Below are 23,117 nucleotides of genomic sequence, written 5' to 3'. Positions count from 1 at the left end.
AAAAAAATCCCCAGACTACAATATTACTCACAACCTCATTCACAAATATTTTTTAACGTTAATTGGTATCTATAATTACCGCATTATTAATATTTAATTACAAATACGTATATTATATTATATTATACTATATTATTATATTATATCATTCAATAAATTAATATAGTTGTTAGAAAAACAAAGTTTTTATTAAAAAATTATATATTTAAATATTTTTTATCCTTATAATTTTAACTAAAAATATCTATAAAAAATACCGAATACCTAGTAGTCCCATAGAGTATTTTAGAGTAAAGATGTATAGATATTTTTTTAGATTTTTAGATTTTTTTCAACTACTTATGAGAAACCTTGTTTTAAATTTGCAATACTTAGCTATAGAAATTGAAAATTTTTTGCATTTTTAGAAAATGTTTGTAATTTTTAGTATTAATTATTTTTGTTTTCCGTTATAATTACATTTAAACATGTCAACAGTATTTGTCTAATATATAAAGTCATAATCATAACGTTTGATTTATAAATAGCTCTAAAATATTTAAAATATTTTGAAAATGTTACATAGAAAACATCATATAAACATTTGTTGAAAATTTCAAAAAACCACAAAGAATTATATCATTATATGTTTTTACTGTAATACTGTGAATAGGTGCCTACGTTTAATGATTATTGTTTGATAATTATTATAATATTATTAATTTGATTAGTATTATCTATATTTTGTATTATTGACGCATTAATTATTCGAAATATTTCGAAATATATTCGACATTTTTATATGCTATATGTTTTTACTGTGAGTAGGTGTTAATTAACGTTTAAAAATATATGTTCAACCATTTTCATGAGGTTGTGAGTAATATTGCGGTCTGGGGATTTTTTTTCCCGGAAATTTTTTTTCCGCAATTCATTAAATTGATCTAAGACTTAAGAGTTTGTATTATGAGTTTAGTTTATACTAAATATACATGATTACGCACGACGTGCTTACTTCATAATATAGTAACTTTTTGTTCGGTATACATGTTATACAAATATACAATGAGTATATCTCTACTCTAGAAATAATTTACAACGTTCATGGTTCATTATAATATATACAAACAAAATAGAAGTAGGTATATTATCTATACACACACACATATATAATATATATATGCAATGAGAACAATACATTGTAGTTTAAATAAAGAATTATTTAACATTATTGCCTCAATGTAGTCCGGCAGAAAGAACTGCAGAAACTAACCGTTTTGGCGCTTTCTCATGACGATGTTCGATATTCATAATTGTACTAAAATAGTAAAAACTAAAGCCGGGTTGGCGGGTTCACAACGGTGAACTGCTTGTGTCGTGTCGTTTGAGTCGTTTCGTGTAAAATAATTTTTAGGATATTATATTATTTATATTATTATAACAAGCTGGTTATCCTAATCTAACCGTGTTTACATTTCTGTAATCTGTAGTGATCGCCGTGCAGGACACGTTGAGCACAATTACAATTAATTATTTAAACGACGTAGGACGTAGCACACATCTTCGTCAGTCTTGAGATGTTTTGTTGAGAAAGATAGGTACCTAAAATAATAGAACACTGGTTCGTATTTATTATAGAATAAAAACAATTTATTATTATATTATATTATTATACGTGAATCACAAATATATCATAAAGCAAACTGTAAAGCCTTCGATCAGTGCTGACTACCTTCTAGAACATAGTAAGTGCTCTACCCGTATTTATGCGGATTCTATGAATGACGTATAATGGCGTCTTATTATAATATCCTAATTTTACTCCCTAATATTGCTGGATTACATTAATATGCGTAAAAGGAAAAACTACTTGTTGTTTTCACCTTTGATTTATATTTCCTGCAGCTATGTAGGCTTTTATACATTTTACATATTATTATTAATTTTATATTTATTATTCTACATTGTATTTATAAATTTACATTGTAGCATTATTATTATTATTACATTATTGGGTTTTCTACATTTCATTCTTTGGATTGCGCTCGGTGTAGTAATGGAGAGGAGGGTGAACGCGTCACGGCCGAACCGTTAAACGATAAGATAATCACGCTTATGGCATGACAAATTAAATTAAATTTTAATTAAATATTAACTTCTTTCATTGTCGAATTATAAATAAATAGAATACATATGTTCTTAAATTGTTCAAACTATAATTTAAGAATTTTAAAGCAATATTCAAAATAAACTGTAATTTAAGGGAGAAGGAGAGGACACGAAGAGAATATTCACAAAAAAATGGCCTGAATTTTGGGGAATCCTTTCTTAGTAACTATCCTTTTCATATTAGTACAAAAAGGTATCGTAAAAATTAAGTCTCTAGTAGCTTTCATAATAATAAACATTGCAATGATGTACTTATTTTGCATATACAATACGCCGGGCAACCAGTGTCGGCCTGACCATAACATATTACACACACGATTCTTTAGAATCAAATCAAATAACTAGTCCTGTAGAAATCTGTTGAGAATAGAGAAAAATTGTGGTTAAGCACTATAAAAATGGAGTTACAAGATTGGAAGCAACTAACTACTTGTAATATTTAATTAAATTCAAATCCTTAATATTGAAAAGAAGTACAGTAAGAAGGGCCATATTTAGGGGGGGGAGGGCTACAGGGTACTGTTGCCCCGGGCGGCTATTTTTTTATAATTTAAATTTGTATTTTGTATAATGATTAATGAGGCGCATTTTTTTGTTGCCCCTTGGTGTCAAATTCCTTAATACGGCCCTGACAGTAAGACCCCCTGGGTGGTGGGTCATGAACTGTTTATTTATTTTTGCGGTAACTCAGACTTAAACTCTTAGTAGTGAAACCAGCCCTTGTGCACTAATGTAGGTGCCTATTAAAATATTTCTTCTGAAATTTTTTTTATTCATTCAGAATATGCGTTTGACTGTAGGCACACCACACACAGTGATATAACTTACGAGCGACATATTTAACATTCACTATTCAGTAAAAATTATCAGATCTGTATACTTAATAGATGATGCACCAAGCGTCCAAGCATGCTCATTCAATTTTTTATCTTCAATAATGATTTTGACATTTTGAAATAGGTAGGTTAAGCACCTATTCTTAAGTTTTGAAGACAATATATTCAAATTCTTGAGATTTTTTGAAATCTTTAAAGAGTGCTGTACTAATGCCTCACGAAAAGATAAAAATTTCTTTCTATCACAAATTATTTAATGGATATTTTATCAGAAATATTTTATTTAAATCATCGATTCTTAACCTTTTTATATCTGCGTACCACCTACTTAGTAGCAACTTCAATTGAGTAAACATACTAATACTTCAACTCTTTAGTTTTTAAGAGGAATTATATTATGCAAGTAGTCTCCTGATTTTAATATTTAATTTAATATAAGCATTTTTTGAAATGATTTAACATTTGAGGATCTCTAATTACCAATTGAAAACATAGAAATATTTTCTTAGATTCAATAACTAAACGTATAATGGTGCAGATTATTTTTTAATTTTACAATACATTTTTTTACTGAATAATATTAATTTAATAATTATTTTTCAATAATATGCAGTATAAATTAAAGACATAGGCAGTAGTTATAATATTATGATCTATCAAAATCAAATACCAACATAGGTATTTTTACTCTTATCATTCTATAAATAATAATAAAAAAAATAAATACTATCAAAGATAATATAATTTATTAGAACAATCATAGGTACATACTCTTAATTTTCAATTGATTCTTTTTTACTTATATTAACACATATTTAAATACCTATATCATGATTTATGATAAAATTAAACATAAACTTACCAAAATTATATTAATATCTCTAATATCAGTGGTACTAGTAAAATCAGATGGTTGTAACATGTATAATGTTGTTATATGCAATAGTTAAGTTAGGTTATTCATTTGAATGGATAATTAAATACATAATAACATTACCCTGTTACAGTCAAAGGGAATGATTCTTCAATATTTTCTGTTACTGGTTTTTTCACATTTACCAACCAATGAGAAGGACTTTTAATTTGAAGATTTTTTAAGATATTTCTAAAATAAATATACCAAGCAATTCCAATGATTGTACATGGAATAACTTCAATGTAATATCCATTAATTGAAACAATACAATTTCCTTCTTTAGCTTTACAAACCTAAAAAAAATATAAATGCAAAAAAATTAAAATTAAATTAAAAGTTGTAATGACAACACAATATTGAATTATTTAATTCTAAAGCATAATCAAAACTTTAAACGAATATTATTCCAAAAAAGATCCAACATATCAGTCAGTTTTTTTTTTTTAGATTTGAAATCAGTATAATTAGTATCTTAATAGACAAAATAGGTAATTTGAATTTGAAATACTACCTATTTACATCTTAAATTTAATGAAATAGGGTAAAAATGTATTCTTAAATTCTACATCATTAAAAAGCATATTATGTATTAATGAATATTTGTTAAAAACGCTGTTAAAGACTTAAATAACAATGTTTTATGTTAACATAATGGTCATAATGATAATAATATATTGTATAGTAAACATATACCTAATTAATAAACTAGAGTAAATTAAATTAATCAATAATTAATTTTAGAATTTCTTACATTTTGAAGATCTATTGTAGAACAATTATTCATGGAATCACAGGAACATTCTTTTGATGTAAGCAAATCAACTAATTGAAGTGCTACAGTAGATGACCATACAAATCCTAAATTTGAAAGTGTATTCAACAATGTCATGTAAGTACCACCAAAACGAGGATCACTTATCCGAGAAAAAAAGGCTAATATAGCTACAAACATCATGTATGAAAGGACCTTAAAAGTATAAATGCATTTTGTTAATTTTTGTAGATTATTTTAGTAAAATATCAATTTTTTAATAATCATTAATCAATGCCTCCAAGTAAAATAGGATTAAGTGTATTTTAAGAATTAATTCTAAATGTAATCAACTTACTTCTTGTATTGATAATATAAAAATTAAGATTGCATAGTAATATATCGGAATATTTACCACCCCATTAATATTTATAATTGTAGGTGTATAGTATATTAATGCAATAAATACAATGTTCCAAAGTAATCTGAAATATAAATTTATAAACATGCTTGTACTATAAAGAGTAACAAATAATAGTTTTTCAGACAGGGGATTGGACCTAATCTAACAATAATAAAGTTTAACATTTCTTAGTTTTATGGTTGAGAATATTATTCTTTACTAAACATAAAGAAATAATAAATTTACTTTTTTATGTACTTTTGTGTATTGCTGGCTAACTTATGAATGAAAAAAATATTAATACAAATATTTATTAGTATGTGGCAAGTAGGTACAATTATTAATTAGTAGGAAATATCTATATTTTTTAAATTTATTGAAGTAATTTTTTTTTTTTTGATTTTCAACTTATTTATTGAATAATGACTTTATTACAATAACTCAATTATAGAAGTAATGAAATTGTAATAAACATTGAACAAACAATTTTTTAAGAAAATATATTATTTGCCATTGTGCATAAACTTTTATTCCTTAATGTTACTAGATGGAATTCCAATATGGACTATATTAATTAATTCTATAGAAAATAATTGTATATTTTGTGGTGAAATTTATTTATTTACCTGATAGGAGTCACTTTTAGGTATAAGCTTAATGGTTTTGGTCCTGAAGTGTACTTTGCTATGATTAATGGTAAAATCATTTTTACAACATACATTGCAGTGTTAATAACCATAATGTCATCTTTTGATATACCAGCATCAATAAGTTTTAAAGTTGATATACTGTCTGTTGCAGCAAATCCAATCTTTATTATAGAATTGTATTAATTAAAATTGATACAATTCTAAAATAAAATAAAATTGTTATTGTGTATTTATGACATTTACATAAAACAATAACACCATTATTTATTCAATAATATAATAATTCTTATAATAAAATGCACAGTAAAATTTTTAGACTTTCTTTCTGTTATCTGTTATACATTTTGAAATTAAGATATTTAGATGTTTATATATCAAAAATTAATTTTATATATAATGTAATATTGTACAAGCTGAATGTTTAAACAATGTATACCTAATATTTTTAAACCAATTAGAAGTGAGTAAAAGTATTTAATTTGCTTTGACTATGCTTACCCTTGCTGTCAATAAGGCTATTGCCAATATTCGTATACTAGGAAGCTTCATAATATCCCATAAAAGTGAATAGGTCTTAGAGATATTTAGTTTTACATAGCCATCTTCTAGTGTATTATCTTTTTCGTTTTTGAATATAGCAATCAATGTTGTTATCAATATATATAGAATACCCCAAATGTATAACAAGGCTATACAAATTTAAAAGTAAACATAAGTATTAAGTATAGATATATATTCTATACAGTATACACATATTTATTAAGTATTAAATATTAGGTATTTATGTTAAAAAACCATTTTTTTTTATCATAGTTTAATAAAAAAAACTACTTTACATAGATTAATGGAATTTACTAAGCTACTATAATCCAATATAAAGATTGATTTTAATAAAAAAATTTGTTTAGATTTATGAATTTAAAATTTAGATAGAAGATTGATTCTTAAATATTCAATTGTTTTTAAATACAAGGTAATCAAGGTTATTTAACTGCCTACTTTGATTACTTACCATGTAATCAAAAAATAAAGCAGCGCTTGACATAAATAAGCCATACTTATTGCTACCGTCAGGCACAGAAGCCTGCTACCCGAGGTTACTCTTATAGTTTATATGTATTACTTACTTGTAGCATTTTAATTAATAACTGTAAATTTAGCAATTTTTTTTCCAAATAATATTTAAAATAATTTTTTATTAAATTAATGTTTGTTTGATAGTAATTGGTAAAAATAAATATAAACTCCTCTGCTCTTCTCCACAATAGTTTTTTTTTCATACATAAATATTAAATAAAAGAGTATTCACAATCTGTAATATATTTATATACTGCAATACAATAAGTAAATTTGATAGCTAAGACACCAGTATTTTTTTAATCAACATGAGGGTTTTTTTGGCATGGATTCACTAGTTAAGTTAGAGATCAATGGATTAGTGAAGTTAACTGTTTTGGCGTGGGATTTTTTATAGTAATTTTCAGCTGTTATAGAGACTGTTTTAATTTTAAGATCTTTATGTAGTAAGAGGTTAGACATACCATGGCGCAGATGTTTTTTGGCGAATAGAAATTGTTTGGCTTATATAGTACGATAAACTGTATTTGGGAAGGCTTACCATATCCTCATATTTGGATGCCATAGACCTAGATAGGTCTTAACATTGATTTGTATATTAATAGTTTATTGTTAATCGAGAGTTGAGACTTAAGAATAGGCCATAATAGATGAAGTTTAGTGTTAAGAATCTATCTTTCAGTTTTTATGTGTGGGCCCCAGGTTAAACACATGTCTAAAATTAGACCTCCAGAATAGTTATTGGTTGTTATTTGATGGAATAAAAATTAAGTTTAAATAATATAAATACCTATATAGTATATACCTATGACTAACCTGGCAACAATATCTGTGTGCACTTATGCTTAAAAGCACTTAAAATAATTACACACAACTTGACGACTGTTTCTACAAGTAGTAGACTTTTTTATACTTAGAAATATCTAGTCTTTGTACTTGGTGTGCCTTTTTACATTTAAGTTACTTATATATAATGAGTCTTACCTTTTTTGTAGATAAAATTGATTTAAATGTAAGAATCATACATTTGTATTATTTTTATTTCTCTTAAAATCATTAAAAAATTGAAGCTCCACATTTTTTAATGTATTAAATATCTCTATTCACTACTATTGTATTATTAATATAAGTAATAAGGTTTATTTACTAATAATGTACTTCAATGCTTACTTTTCATAGACACAATCCCTTCTACACCAGTTGTAATTCGTAAATATTTATTGCTAAAGTCTTCAGATGTAAATAAAATGGCAAATACAGAACCAATCATCACGCCTATTATTTGACCAGATGTATTGCAAGTAGATGCATAGCCTACATTATTCCTGTATACAATTATTATTATCATAAACTATCTTCTTAAATTCAAATTTAAAAATAAATAATAATAACCCTTACTTTTTCAGCATTGTCAAAGCCCAACCATCAACAGCTATATCTTGAGTAGCAGATAAGAAGTTTGTAATAAAGAAGAGATATACCAGTACTTTAACGTTTGGTTTTCCTTTTTCTGGTAATAAGATATCAATGCTGTTACCCATATAAAGTAATATTGTTCCTATAATAAAAGTAGATAAAAATATATTGTAAGAACCTTTACAGTTAATAAATAATAAATAATCTGATGAATCAAATAAGTGATGATAAATACTATAAATAATATAATACCAGATTATTCTTTTGTCATTGAATACTCATTATTTTAAAAAGTATAAATGTTTTTGAAAAAAAAAATTACTTGGTATCTAGTAATTAAAAATATAGGTAAATTAGGTATATAGGTAGATTTACCTTTATAAACAGTATTTTTTTTTTTGTAAATTTCAAAATAATTGAACATTACTTACTTTGAAATAATAATATCAATAAAATCCTCTGAGATACCCTAAATAATACTTTTGCCTTTAAATTTTATAAAAGGAAAATTCAATCAAATTTTAGAAACTACAGATTAAAATATATTATTGAGTATGTAAAATTTCCCATGTTATAAGTTTATAAGACAAAGATAACAAATACCTGTATGGAATTCTTTTTTTCTTTTTTGAATGACAAAATACAGTTTTAATATTATATTCGGAAGCATATTTTTTTCAAATGTTGTTTTTTAATAGCGACTCCATCTAAACTTTTATTCTAATTTATATCTATCATATTTTTTGAAATAATAAGTATTCAATGATTAAAGAATCAACCAGTATTATTTATTACCAACCAATTAAATATTGAACAGGAATGAGCCAAGACTTTCGCTTTCCGATTTTCTGCATATATAATGAATCCAATAACGGCGCCCATAAGAGTTTCAAACTAAATGGCCATATTACTAAACTAAACAAAGCCTGCAATAAAACAAAAATTGTTGATGGTTAACTATATAATTTTACAAATAGTAATTGCAATTAAATAATATGAATAACATTATATTTAAATTTACTTGATCTTGGTATGATGTATCTTTTTTGCTTTGTAAAAGTATGGGTATGGCTGAAGATAAGCCCAATGGCAAGCCTTGCATAGTATAAAGTAAAAGTAACATGAAAAAGTTTAACCAATCACCTTTCAAATTTGGTTTGATTAAAACTGACTTGTCAGTTAATTCAGTCCTTTCCAGTTCATACTTAGGTTTTTGTGTTGTTAACATATTCAGTTACGAATAGCTAGACATGAAAAAAATATATAAAATAATAAAAATCTAAAACTTATAATTAAATTATAAAATAGTTTATATAAATAAATTAATCAATGTACAAACATGATAAAATTAGAAAAAAATTAATAAGTTTGAAAAATTCGGATGTGGGAAATTGAATTCAAATACTCTAAAAAATTTTTGGATTGTTATTATCTTAAACTGATTTCTTAGTGACGTAGCTAGGATTTTTTTTTGAGATGGTGCTGATAATATGTTTACACAGAGTTGGTTTAACTAGGATCTGCCATAAGTTTAGCATATTGATACTGAGGTTTCACTTAAGGTTGTAGGTCCTGTACGGCTATATAAATTTATATTTGGAATAACTTTCATAGACTAAAGAAATGGTTTACTTAACTTAAAATGTTGAGAGGCTACAGCAATAAATTCTTCAAAAGTGCAGATATTATGTTAGAAATCGTAAACAGAAAATTGAATTGGGAACAATGTGCGAGAAGGAAACAAAAATCTTTAGTAACAACCACTATTAAGGAATAACCTATACTGTCAAGTGACTTTTTAAAAGACCACAGTTAAGATATGATGAATGTATTAAACATGACATGGAAAAAGTGAAATCTGATTGGCAGTGAAGTATAGACCTATTATGCAGTATAGTAGCAACTAGCAATTAACAGAAAAAAACAGAGAGACATACTATGTTTGGCAGGTTTCAATGGAAAACACTAAAAAAGGAAATCAATTCATTGAAAATACTAATACTTATATTAGCTTTGAAAACAAAGAACAATACATTTATTTAGGTACAGTTTAAATAATACATTAAGTAGGTACCTATTCAATATTAAATTCAACTTTCAACCAATCACGAAAGCAGATAATTTGGATTTAAATGTTACATAACAATATAACATTCTGAATTAATACGACTTTTCATGGATAGTAAGTAATAACATAATAAATAGGTAGTTAGTAGTAACCATATACCAAGAGAACAACAATATTGGTGAATTAATTAAGTATTACATAAAAATTTACTACAAACTCTTAACTAACAATAACAAAATAACTAGTCAACAAGATTTAGAGCACGACTGCACGAGTCAATCGAGTCATACACTCATAATTTATGAATTCATTAAATAAAATATGACAGATTAATTAAAACGTATAAAATTTTATTTAATCATTTTAATCTGTGATATTAAATAAACATTTAAATTTCTAACAAGACACGGTGACTACACAGAATATGATATGAATATGTGACCACAGAATAGATTACTGTAATATACACAACTACATATTAATATGAATCATGATATTATTATCACGGAAGACACATTATATCTGTCATCTGTGATATAATCATACCACAAGACTTTCTTGTAGACACACCAGACATTTTGACACTTAGACTGATAACAACTGATACCAAGTATTACAAATTAATAATTAGACATTTTTTCTATCCTTTGCATTTATAATTATGTTATTGAATGGTTCAATATTAAATGAAGTTATTGCTTATAAAACACTCTTTCAATGTAAATAAATCGCATATAGTTTTTTATCCCTTTTTAATAACTTATGAAAAATAACGTTCACCAGTAAAATTTGCTACAGCAAGTCATACCTACACACTACACATCACACATGTCATATTATATTATAAAACTTGGTTTAATTCTTAGAACTTGGTTAAACTCTGGTTTACTAATGTGTTATTCATAGTCAATGGGTTTGGCTAAGTTTTTTAAAACTGTGAATTAACTTAGTTAGGTATATTATATAAACAACCATAGAGCCCATTAATATCCATATTAATATTAATTGTTGCCAATCTAAAAAAAAAGATAAGATACAAATACATTCTATATGTTCTACTATTTTAATGAGAAGTTATAGTTTTCTAGGTGTTTTTTTCATATCATTGTTAACGTTATATTTTATAAATTATTGATGTAAAATATTTTTAGATAATTTGAATTTATTTTTAGTTTTGTATTCTATTTTTGAATTGATTACTTATTAGTGGTATTCATTTATTTAAAACTAGCTGAACCTGTACACTTTGAAGCTCCTTATAAAAATCCTACCTATTATATGTCTCAAACTGTGCGTTAAATTTGTTTCCTTTGATTTTACTTGCAGTATACTTTGCAGTGCGTACGAATTGCGTCCCGTAGAAAAAGTTAGGTATAAAAAGGAATAATATTAATTGCGTCCCGGGTTTTTCTCGAGAACGGTTGAATTGCGTCCCCATTATGGGTAGAATACTCGGCTACAACTATACGAACTACTAGTAGTTGTGAAGCTTTTCATTCGAAGCTCAACGCTATGTTTTATAACGCGCATCCAAATATTTTTCAATTTATAAATATTCTGTAAAGGTCACAAACTGATATTTATAAAAAAAGAACGGAGCACTCACTTAAAGAACCGTACAATCTTGATAATTAATAAAGAACAATTTTTAAAACAAGCAATGGCAGATTTTCAATCAAAAAAAAAAAAATTAGTAGATTGGAATTCATAAAAAAGTCATCTTTTAAATTTTTACCAATATAATAATATTTTTTACTACTTACGCTTAGTTACTATACTAACCGTTATTATTATACAATTTTTTTTACTACATTTATAAATAATATAGAAATCAAAAACCATATTTTTAACCTACCTATATAGTAGTAATTATTATATAAATATTATTACAGACAGTTATAGGTAAGCCTGTATAAAAATGGAAAGGGAAATATTATTTAGTTATTAAAATATATGAGGTGCATTTGGTATGCACAAAAAAATTCGGGATGCAACTATAGTATAACTCCAAAAATAACTGAGATGCTGGGACGCAATTAGTATGACCATTGACTCTAGAAAATACCTGGGACGCAATTCGTATGCAGCCATACTTTTACACATATAGATAGATAACGGTTAAAATATACTAAGTAATAATCTTGCGACAGTATTCAATTTAGTTTATTATTATGTAAATTTTTTCGTTTTATCGAGAACAGTCAGACAATTCAAATATTTGATAGAATGATATTTGGGCATATCAATTTGAATTTCACTTATCTTCTGCCCATAGTTCTAATATATCTCTGTACTAAATTTAACCGCAATCGGTCCAGTCGTTTAGGAATGCATAAAGGATAAATAGGCAGACCAAGGCCTTAACTGTGGGGGGGTCCAGGGGTCCGTCCCCGAAGTTTTTTAAAGTAGAAACATTTTAGCAGCGAAAATATAATTAATTAACTATAAATTGTATTAAAAAATAATTGTAAAAATGAAAAGTGTTTAGTATCTATATTTTAAAAAATGTTGGACCCGCTCCTGAAATTTTTTTCGAATTATTTTGAGACCGACAGACAGACAGAAATCCATTTATATATATATATATATATATATATATAAGAATATACAATTATATATAGTATACAATTATAAAATATGGATAATGTACTATTATATAGACATTTATGTATCTATTTTAAAGGCTCAGTCAATCAGAAAGAGTTATTTTCACGTGGTGTGATTTTGTAATTTGTTACAAGTTACAATATCGCGTTATTCACGCGCGGGAAAGCACCACGTCGACGAGCCATCTACGGCGCTGCTTTAACGCGTTCTGTTTGACAAAGCTTTTGGAACAATAGTACGCATATCATGTATATAATAAATATTGTTTACACTACTGTAATGCTGTCCGACATCCGTACCGGACATTTTTCACGACACATATATAGCACACACTGCGGAGTTAAACGCATATCACGCATGCTATTATTGTATGAAGTTGCCATCATTGAATCATATTAAAATTGTATATAACGTATAGAACGATTTTTTGTCACAAAACTTGTATGACTAAACCATATTATAGTAGTGTAGTAAATCTTTTTTAACTAACGTGATCGATGAATTTTAACAAAACATTACATTTTATATTTATTATTTATGTCACTTTTATCAGGTACCTACATTTTAATTTATACTCTTGAGTTTTTAGTTTAGAAAATTCAACTTACAATGCTCATCGGAATAAAAATCTCCGAAAAAAATCCCTCGAACGACCCCAGAAAAAAAATCTCAGACTTCAATTTTACTCATAATTACACGAATATAACTCTGTTATGATTAATGTTGGACTGAATTATTGACTTATTATCAAATTTATAAGAGCATTTGGTGAAACTCTTGTGTTTTTTTATATGTACCTATATCAATTTTAAAACAAATTATTGGTATTATAGTATTTTAAAATTATCAGCAATTATGGCCTTAGTATTTTGTGAGCGGGTAATGGTTGGTTAAGGATCACGTGTATGTAGAGCGAGGATTTTTCATTAAAACCTGGGCTGTCAGGTGTCACCCATCCAGGAACTAGTGACAATAGATGATGCTTGACCGGACCATAATTGCGCCACACTAGGTCCCCGTTTGAGTATTTTAAAATACACATAACTTGTTTTAAAATTAAAATCATAAAAAAAAAAATGCACGAGTGTGTGATTCCACCGTTATACACTGAAAAAGTAAAACTTCTTTCTTAAGTATTGGGGTCCGCGAAATTATAAGTGAATATTATAAATATAAATTATAAAAGTGTAAATTATGTATATAAAATATATATATATATATATATATATATATATATATATATTTATTTAATAAAATGATATTATTTTATATGTTACCTATATATGTAGATTGTTATAAAAACAACAAAGGGTCACTATAACAACAATTGTTGCGTTTAATTTTTCGTTACAATTTTTTTTCCGCCCACACCTCAAGAAAGAAGTTTTACTTCAAAAAAATACCTATAAAGTTCATTAGAGTACTAGATTATACTCTTACTTCTAAGTTTTATAATGGGTCAATTCGCTTTTATATTACATAATATACCTGAATTAAATAGATTATTCTTTATTTATTTTGAACGTACGAATTGCTAAGTTATGCATTTTTATAAGACAGTGACAACGCATGTGGATGAATTATTTTATTATATACAAATAATTAAAATGATTAATATATGCAATATATGGCGTATAAAAATAATAACGTCTGTTTTATTTAAATCTCATGATTACTGTTTCTAACTTCACTGACATCCGTACTATTATTTATTCGTTATTATTACGAATTACAAAAATTATATTATACAGATACCTAGTAATCTATAAAAAATTAATAACCCGCTGCCCATGGAATTAAATACCTAACCTAACCAACTCAACTTAAATAAAAAAAAAAAAATATTATTAATATTTTCAAAATATTTTTACTCTTTTTGAATTATTTATAGGCATAAAAAAGTATCTTTCACTAGGTCAATAAACTTGAAAATTGAATGTAAGTTTTCTCTTTAGTAATTGTAATCATTGTGTATATTAGATAAAAAAAAAGGTTGTGTATAAATTCGTTAACCTAGCCTCAAAGCCCCCCCCCCCACCACCACCTGGGTGCGTCACTATAGATGGGCCGGTAGAAGGGGATTGTATATATTTTGAAATTGTGGCTACAAATTAAGCAAATATATAATAATTAGATACTATATGGTGTGGTTTTGAGCTAAAATTCTTTAAGCTGCATAAGATTTGACCTTCGAACAACTTTTTGGAATTATGTTATGTAGTGTGTTCTCTTGTCTCTAGGAAACTGTCAGTCACGAGAAATAATAGAGAAATGCCCGCTGTACAATATACCAACGACGCTGCAGCATCGCTTGATCGTAAGCGCTCATCAGCTTCCTCAAACAGGATGCGCTGTTCAAAAAGTACCTATTACAATATCACAACAATAATAGTTTTGTTTACGATGACATATAGTGGACGCAACAGGCTGCGAAGCGTAGCGAAACGACACCCGCGATGGTTATCTCCGTATATACGAAGACGAAGACGACGAAGACGACGACACCGACAACGACAACGACGACGACCTCTCTCTGAGGTCGCGTCGCGGTGTCTATCGATCGACGCATGAGCAGGCCAGCAACGGGGCGGGCTATGCGCTCGCATCATCGGTCCGGGTCGCCGCTGCTTATGATATCGCCGCCGTGTGTACCTACCGTACACACAAACGCGCACACCTACGCTGTCGTTATAGCGACACGTTTGCGCGCAAATACGAGCGTGACGTCGCGATATCGCGCGGGCGCGAAGAGTGTCCGCCGCGGTCGTATTATAGTGTGTTTATATACGCGTGGCGCCGCCGCGATATACGACATTCGCGCAGTACGACATACGTGTGCACGCGCGCAGTACACGATTCACTGTACCAAATACGCACACGCCGCATTAGATTAACCCGTGGCCCTTGTCGTCGTCGTCATCGCCGCCGCCGCCGCTGAGTGATATCCGGCAGCGATGGGCTCGCTGCCCAACCTGCACGAGCTGTGCAAACAGCAACAGCAGCAACCGGTGTGCGTGCCCGCGGCCCCGAGGCTGTCACCGTGCCCAGACCGCGGTGGTGGCAGCGGAACTAGCCGCGCTCAGCACAGGCGACTCCAGCAGACCAACAGTCTGTGCACCAACAACTTTTACGGCGTCATCGACATGCAAGTAGACGAGGTTGGTATAACACTGCGATAATGGTTAAACGCACGTGCACATCATGGTGAATGATGATCATGATCGCAAAGTACCACACGATTGCCTTAGATCATTGTCGCTGCACACACACACACATATGTATATATATACATATAGGTTATATATTAAATATGTATAGCGTGCGCGCGGACCGAAAGTATATAGAATGTTTCCATGTGATTTTCGTCCGCTGCCATAACGCAGACAACTGTAGTTAGATGTAGCCATTAAACCGTGATAATATATTTGTGTATGATTGTTGTACATGAAAAAAAAATCGTTTTAATGAATATCTGGAAAAACATGAAAATTTATATAAAGTTGGAATAAAAAAAAAAGTGGGTAAGTTGTCGATGTCGCCCTGGTGTACAGTAGTCAGTTGGTTACAAGTGGGTTACTGTAATGGATGTAATTAAATTATTTGAATCCAATAATATTATATGATTGTATACGAAAAACGATTCTGAGCGGAGACGGTTTATCTGCCTAGGATATTTATAGATTATTAAACATTTTCAAATCTTATATTTAAAAAGAAAATTTATTATACATTTCTAGCTTAAGATAATTTGTAAATTTTTCTGATTTTACGTATTTAATCAAAATTCAAACTTTGAATGCTTAAAAAAAATTGTGACTATATATGAATTTCTATTATTTTTCAACTGCTATTGTAACAACATGTCGAGAGCCTTGTATTAAATTTTTATGCTTTTCTACCCAACAAAAAATTTTTTTATCGATATTAATTTAAAAAAAAACTAATAATGATCGAAAATTGCATTTGCCTATAAATAGTTCAACTTAAGTCTTGGGATTTTTTTACACATTCGAATATAGATAACAGACTAATTGTTGATGCAATATTAAAAATTAAGAAAATTTTTCAAGCAGCAATGTATAACGTTTATATTTTAATTTATAATATCTACCAGTAAACTTGGATTACTAACCAATTCAAATATCATGTATATTATTCCATTTTAATTGTTAGAAATTAATTTAATTAGCTTGTTTGGAATCTTTACATTTCAACGGATGTCATTTAATACTATTACAATTTTGAAGTATCATTTGTAAAACAATGGTTTGTTAACTCAAAAGTATTAATAAATATAAACAGGTAATATATGATTAAAAATAGTGTACTTATCGAATATCGTTTTTAGAACTTAATTTATTCTGTTGTATAGGTACTTATACGTTAATCGATTCAAGATTTAATTTTTTTAATTTTATTTATGCATGAACGTGTTGATTAGTATTAGTTTTGGAAGAGCTGTATACTATATTGAAGATATTTTTAAGCATAAACCATTGGATAACAGGCACATTTTAACGATTATCGTTATAGTCAATAAGCACTCGATAGAAATGATATACGAAAACTATGCCGAAAAATGTCGGTTTAAGTATATGTAAAATATACCTAAATATGAAAGATATTGTTAATATGTCGAGTTTTCCTATTGGTTTTAAAAATGATTTTAACAATTAATTGCACATTCTAAGTATAGATATTATTTAAAATAAATATAATTATTAATTTTATTAAATAATTTTTGAAAACGATTAAACTTTTGTTTTAAAATAATTCTGTAAGGGTATATCAATCAAAATTACTGCAGTGCGATGAAATTACCTACATTTATGACAGGGGTAGTAGTAGATACTACAGCCTTTGGATTTTTCCGACATGACGTTTTGGCTTAAAGTACTTATCCTGGGCATTTAGTGTTTTGCCGGTAATTTTTATGTTTTGCCTGTAGCATATAAGTAGGTATGTATTGTATATATAATATATATATTGTATATACCTAATATAAAGTGTATAACTCTAACTCAAACAATTTGTTGTTGGGTTGTAAAAAAACTGTATTATCATTTTGTAGTTGAATGTTATAATTTTATGCAAATGTTTGTAAAATAAACATAGAATTCACCTTAAAAGTAATTTCATTTTACAATGAACAAGTGTACAAGTAGGTGTATAATGTACAAAGTACGAGTTATCAACATTAATTTTGACTGAACTTGGTTTATATTGTTCAATAAAAATAAATATTTACTATAACATTTACACTAACACGTCATTATGTTTAACCATGCACAATGTACAAGAATACAAGATACATAATAATAAATAATAATAAGTATAAATTGTATAATGTATAGTTTTACTGACTAATGTATACACTATACAAACATTAGAAACCTTAGAGCAAGCATAATAATTCACGTACATATTATACACTTAATAAACATTTTAAATCCATTTGTGAAATTGAATCTCATTTGCAGAACTGTTATGATAACTCGATTGGAAACGAAATATTATGATCTTATAATAAAACGTGTAATATTATTATTTTTGTTTATTGGTAGGTAAAACCTAACCGTGCGTGGGTCATATAAGTTTTTACAATATTCATTGTTCATTCCATAGCTATAATTTTTTTATTTAAATTGTAATTTATAATATTATTAATGTAACTATTTGTTTTAAATGTGTTCATAAAAGATAACGACTGAAATTATTTCAGCGATAATTTGTATAACATAATTCTTATTTTTATCTTAAATTATTAAATGTATGATAAAATATGAGTATTCAATTATTTTAATGATTTAAGTTTACGAACAGTTTTTTTACTACAGCTTGGTGTAAAAACTATTATATTATTATGATTGAAAACAAATTAATATCGTTATTAATCAACGAATAGCTATTAGAGAAAGTAGTTAATTCTCAGGTTCGACCCTTGTTATCGAAGCCTCAATACCCCCAATAAAAAAAATATATAAGACTTACTGCTGACTACCTGACCATTTTTTAAATAAATTATGTATTTTGCTTTTGCGTAAACGCGTAGTTGTGAATTTTCTTCAAAGGATTTGGATAATCTACATATTAATGCAAATTAAACTTGAAAGCACTATGTTCTGTAATGCTATCAAAATATTAAATTTTCTATCCATTGATGATTGACGTCGTATACTCCAAGTAATATAATTGTCATTTAAAAAGTTATGTAGCCTGTATGTTTTCAACAATTTTCAATTCTTTTATGATATTTATTATTATTATTTTTATTTTTTTTTATTTTAAATAATCTTTTTTGAGTAACTACTTAGTATCGTGATTAAATATACAAATATCATACCAAATCAATACAACAAACTGTTTTTCTACTGTAATATGAATAGGTAGGTACGTTTTTCCAGTTTTGATTTACGATTTAATTCACTGGAAGCTCAAAGTTTCAAAGTCATTTATGTTGCTTAGCTCAGTCAAAAGTACCAATAGTTATGGAATGTAGCAGTTATTAAAACCTACCGTGGCTGTTCCATCTGGATATAAACATCATGTCAAGATAAAATGATCATTTGACGACACTTAAATATTTCACATTATCACCACAACAACGACGCAAATAATATAAGTACTTTTAATAATATAAGCTTAGCTGATAGCTAATGGTTCTTGGGAACAGTGAAGTGATTGTATAATAATTTAGAGACTGAAATCGAAAGACACTCTATATTATTATATTGTGTTATATATTTAATACAGTATAATATACAATTATATCCTTGATATATTCCTCGATCCACGACTAAGTAAATAGTTTTACTATTAGCAGGCATGAATTAGTGATCAGTTGTATAATAATATAAATTACATAATATCAATTAATATAGTGCGAAAGTTATTTGATAAAAATCATTATTATGTCAACTTATGTTACCTACGTGGTTTTTTTAATATTTTTTATTTATAAAGTTTTCCTGACAATTGGTCATCTAAACTTAAGGCTAACCTACGTGGTTAACGTATGTATCCTTAAGCCTCAGTAAACATAATAATTAATATATGAGCTTGAAGTAGCAGTAAGCAATGTATCAGTATACGAGTTTCAAGTGTACAAAAACTGACGTAATGAAAATATATCTTTTGATTTTTTTTTTTATATTTACAATTTTGAAATCGTAATATTTTATATTTAAATAAACATAGACTTATTAAATTACTTTTATAATAAATTAATACGTAATTAAAATATTATGACTTGACATTTCTAATTAAATACAATTTCGAAAAATTACTATTTTAGAATTCATTTTAGACACGAGTCATTATTGTTATAGCTTTTAGCTTATACAAGAATTGTCATAAATTTGACTAATCTGAATGGTAAGTGAATAGGTCCACATCATCGCAATAAGTACCTATTCAATCATTTTAAACTGTTCTATTAAGTTTAGTTGTAGCACTTGTAGGTACACTTTATTATTTACTATTTGAGTTACCTATCTATTAATTTGTTGCGATTTGAATATTTTTCTTGTTGGTCACTTATAATATTTTAATATTGTCTTTGACATTTGAACTTGACTGCAGTTCATATCTACTAAAAGATTTAGCATTTATAATATTTAAAATATTAATAATATAACTAAGCGTCGGCTTAGTCGCTTAAATGTTTTAGTTATTATTTGTACTGAATTCAAGATTCAAATCTAGTTATCATATTGCTTTGAGATTTTAATCAAAAATTAAACTTAAATATTTTATGGTATACTGATTACTGACCATTATATTTATTAAACAGACGGTAATGTTATTTAATATTTTATTATTATTTAATAGAAATATTGCTGGTTTTGTTGTATTAATCTTGATATCGTTTATTATACTAGACTGTGATACCAACATAATATAAATCTAGTACTTACACATACAATATGTGTACGCATATATGACACAGTGGCGTACACAGATATTATAAAAGAGGGGGGAGGGTGGGAGGAGCTAAATTAAAAAATTACACCTACACATATGCATCAAAAAAATATTATTTAAAGACGATGTCTAATTTCCTGGGTTTTCGCTCCAACTCATAAAAGACCTCTTTAGGAGTTAAAGACAGCCCGATATACTGACAACTTGGTAAATCCATTAATCCGTCCTGTGTAAATAATTATTTTCCAGCATAAAATGAAATATATATCTACGGGTTAATACGGGTTCAAAATATATACGACAAAAAACTGTTTACCTATTTTATAGTATTTCTCAAATAAGTTTTTACTCTTCTTAAATAATGTAGTTGTCCAATTCCAATAGCTTGATAATTGAACAGTCCTATAGGTACCGATGGGCAGTATAATACAGATCTATATAAACATTCGTCGATTGTCGATCCTCATTTTTGCGTTTCAATTAATCTCCAACTAATTTCACTTACTTATTTCATTATTTTTAGTCAGTAAACTTTACAATAAAATGCGTTTTTATATTATGGAATGACATTTCAAATATATGATATCTATAATAATAACTTAGTGGCGACGGCACATTGCAGTTGGTGTATCTTTAATTTTCGTTTTTTAACAGATATATTATGAAAAAAAAAATAAGAATAGTTTTTAATTTTTATTCATTTAATTTTATATTTATTTACGTCCAGTGAAAAATTACCAAGTGTATGCCACTGATATGATATACCTATGAGTGACACCGTACAATATATTACACAATGTAATAAACATAAGAATTATGAGAAAAATAAAACTGCAATATAAAATATTAGGTACTAGAAACGTTGAAACGTTTTATATATTTTATGTGAAGTTTTCATGATTACACAAATGTTATAAAACTATAAAAGTATACACGCTGACAATACGATATTCTTAATATGTATTACCATTTAGTGAATTCAAATCTAATTTATTTTTTATTTTATTCAATTATCTGGAATAAAAATAAAAAGTGTCAGTACCTACTCATATTAAAAACAATTATTTTTTAATATATTTATACTTATATCGTATACTCTATAGGTTTATTATATTATGAAGTATAAACACACCGTACGCTTCTTAGTATCTGCAATTATATTTTTAATTAGACTGAGCTATGAATGCGTATAACGCTAGATAATCGCAATTTTGGATAAAACGAATTTAAATATAAAATGTATGCCTAATATGCCAGTGATTTCATAGTACAGCGTTTGCTATTATATACGTTCTGTACAAGCTCTCAATTCAAATGTCACTGCTATAATATGTTACTGGGAATGATGATAATTAGGTACATATTGTCAATAATGAATTTATTATTTTCAACGAAATAATAAAATTGTATGTTTTAGGTACCTAGGAATATTTTCTATTCATTTTTGAAAACGCTAAAAAAAAATATAATAAGTGTTTTAAAAATATAAATATTGACTAGGAATTATGATCAGTAATGATTTTTAGCTTTTAAGAAGTGCAAAAAAAGGGTTAATTGTTTTATACTACTAAACTGATTATTAGCAAAATTTATTTTTAGATAGTTAACTACTATAGCATGTTGAATTAATGAATTACATACTTCATAATATTAGCATATGATATGCACTCTTACATTTTTGAAATCCCTATGGTCCGATGATACTATCTAAGTCCACAATGCTTTTAAAATAGTTATCTCTTTTCATTAAGAATATATTTTGAAAAAGATAGTAAATAGTTTAAAAATTTTTGTTTGCAAGGATGCAATCTCGTAATATGTTTCAAAACTCATCATACATTATATTATTTTTACATACAATGTAAACTATATAATATAAAACATTTTTATACTTACACAGCTTATATAAATATTTATCTTCATAATTATACTTCAGCAATTTATTATTACCAATGAGATAACAAGTGAGGTGACAAGCGTGCTTGATCAATATTATATAATGAAAGTTAATGTCGGGCAGTTCTTGCTATCGAGAGTTTCTATTGGATGATTTAATAATTTTAATACCATTTTTGTTTGCGTTTATAAATGTTTACCTAATATTACTTGTTAATTGTTATTAATTTTTTCGAAATTTTTAAATTACAAAAATCATAAAAATGAATAAGTTTATAAATGTCCATAAGATAATTATAATAATATTGTGCCAAGTAGTCTGTATACATTCTACTTCAGTGTTTCGTCATCATACTCTGTTTTAAACTGTAGAAATGTGGCCACTTTATTTTCTCAGTGTTCAATTAATCAATAATGTCCGATGAA

At 27.2% G+C, this 23,117-nt stretch overlaps 2 protein-coding genes across 3 annotated transcripts in view; one reads left to right on the top strand and one right to left on the bottom strand.

Moving 5' to 3' along the window:
• Nucleotides 1-3,708: 3,708 nt before the first annotated feature.
• Nucleotides 3,709-10,754, bottom strand: LOC107167136 (acetyl-coenzyme A transporter 1-like). Of its 2 annotated transcripts, none has more exons than XM_015516047.2 (10): nucleotides 10,494-10,754; nucleotides 9,219-9,441; nucleotides 8,997-9,123; nucleotides 8,180-8,339; nucleotides 7,952-8,106; nucleotides 6,203-6,393; nucleotides 5,681-5,865; nucleotides 5,010-5,136; nucleotides 4,652-4,867; nucleotides 3,709-4,193 (listed from the first exon to the last, which is right to left on the bottom strand). In XM_015516047.2, exons 2-10 carry the CDS (start codon nucleotides 9,423-9,425, stop codon nucleotides 3,978-3,980), a joined length of 1,584 nt encoding a protein of 527 aa, XP_015371533.2. In that variant the 5' UTR covers nucleotides 9,426-9,441; nucleotides 10,494-10,754; the 3' UTR covers nucleotides 3,709-3,977. The 2 variants fall into 2 exon arrangements, with proteins under 2 accessions (XP_015371533.2, XP_015371532.2); XM_015516046.2 differs by having other exon boundaries at nucleotides 10,272-10,753.
• A 4,825-nt stretch (nucleotides 10,755-15,579) lies between these two features.
• Nucleotides 15,580-23,117, top strand: part of LOC107167135 (N-acetylglucosamine transporter UNC93A) — a 40,521-nt gene continuing 32,983 nt past the window's right edge. Inside the window, exon 1 of the mRNA XM_015516045.2 lies at nucleotides 15,580-16,030. Within this exon, the coding sequence (XP_015371531.1) occupies nucleotides 15,827-16,030 (204 nt within the window). The 5' untranslated portion in view covers nucleotides 15,580-15,826. The remainder of the gene's footprint in view (nucleotides 16,031-23,117) is intronic.

The sequence above is a fragment of the Diuraphis noxia genome, unplaced genomic scaffold (assembly GCF_037042655.1).
Source record: "Diuraphis noxia isolate RWA-SAM2 unplaced genomic scaffold, SU_Dnox_SAM2 contig0004, whole genome shotgun sequence".
Lineage (NCBI taxonomy): Eukaryota > Metazoa > Arthropoda > Insecta > Hemiptera > Aphididae > Diuraphis > Diuraphis noxia.
This window is presented reverse-complemented; position numbering and strand designations above follow the sequence as displayed.

Excerpts from the sequence above, each read along its gene's own strand:
- LOC107167136 (XM_015516047.2), bottom strand. The coding sequence starts at position 9,425 with ATGTTAACAACACAAAAACCTAAGTATGAACTGGAAAGGACTGAATTA. Across the intron at positions 9,124-9,218 it reads ATACATCATACCAAGATCAA|GCTTTGTTTAGTTTAGTAAT; the intron begins GTAAATTTAAAT and ends GTTTTATTGCAG. Across the intron at positions 6,394-7,951 it reads AGGGATTGTGTCTATGAAAA|CCTTGTTATACATTTGGGGT; the intron begins GTAAGCATTGAA and ends AAATTTGTATAG.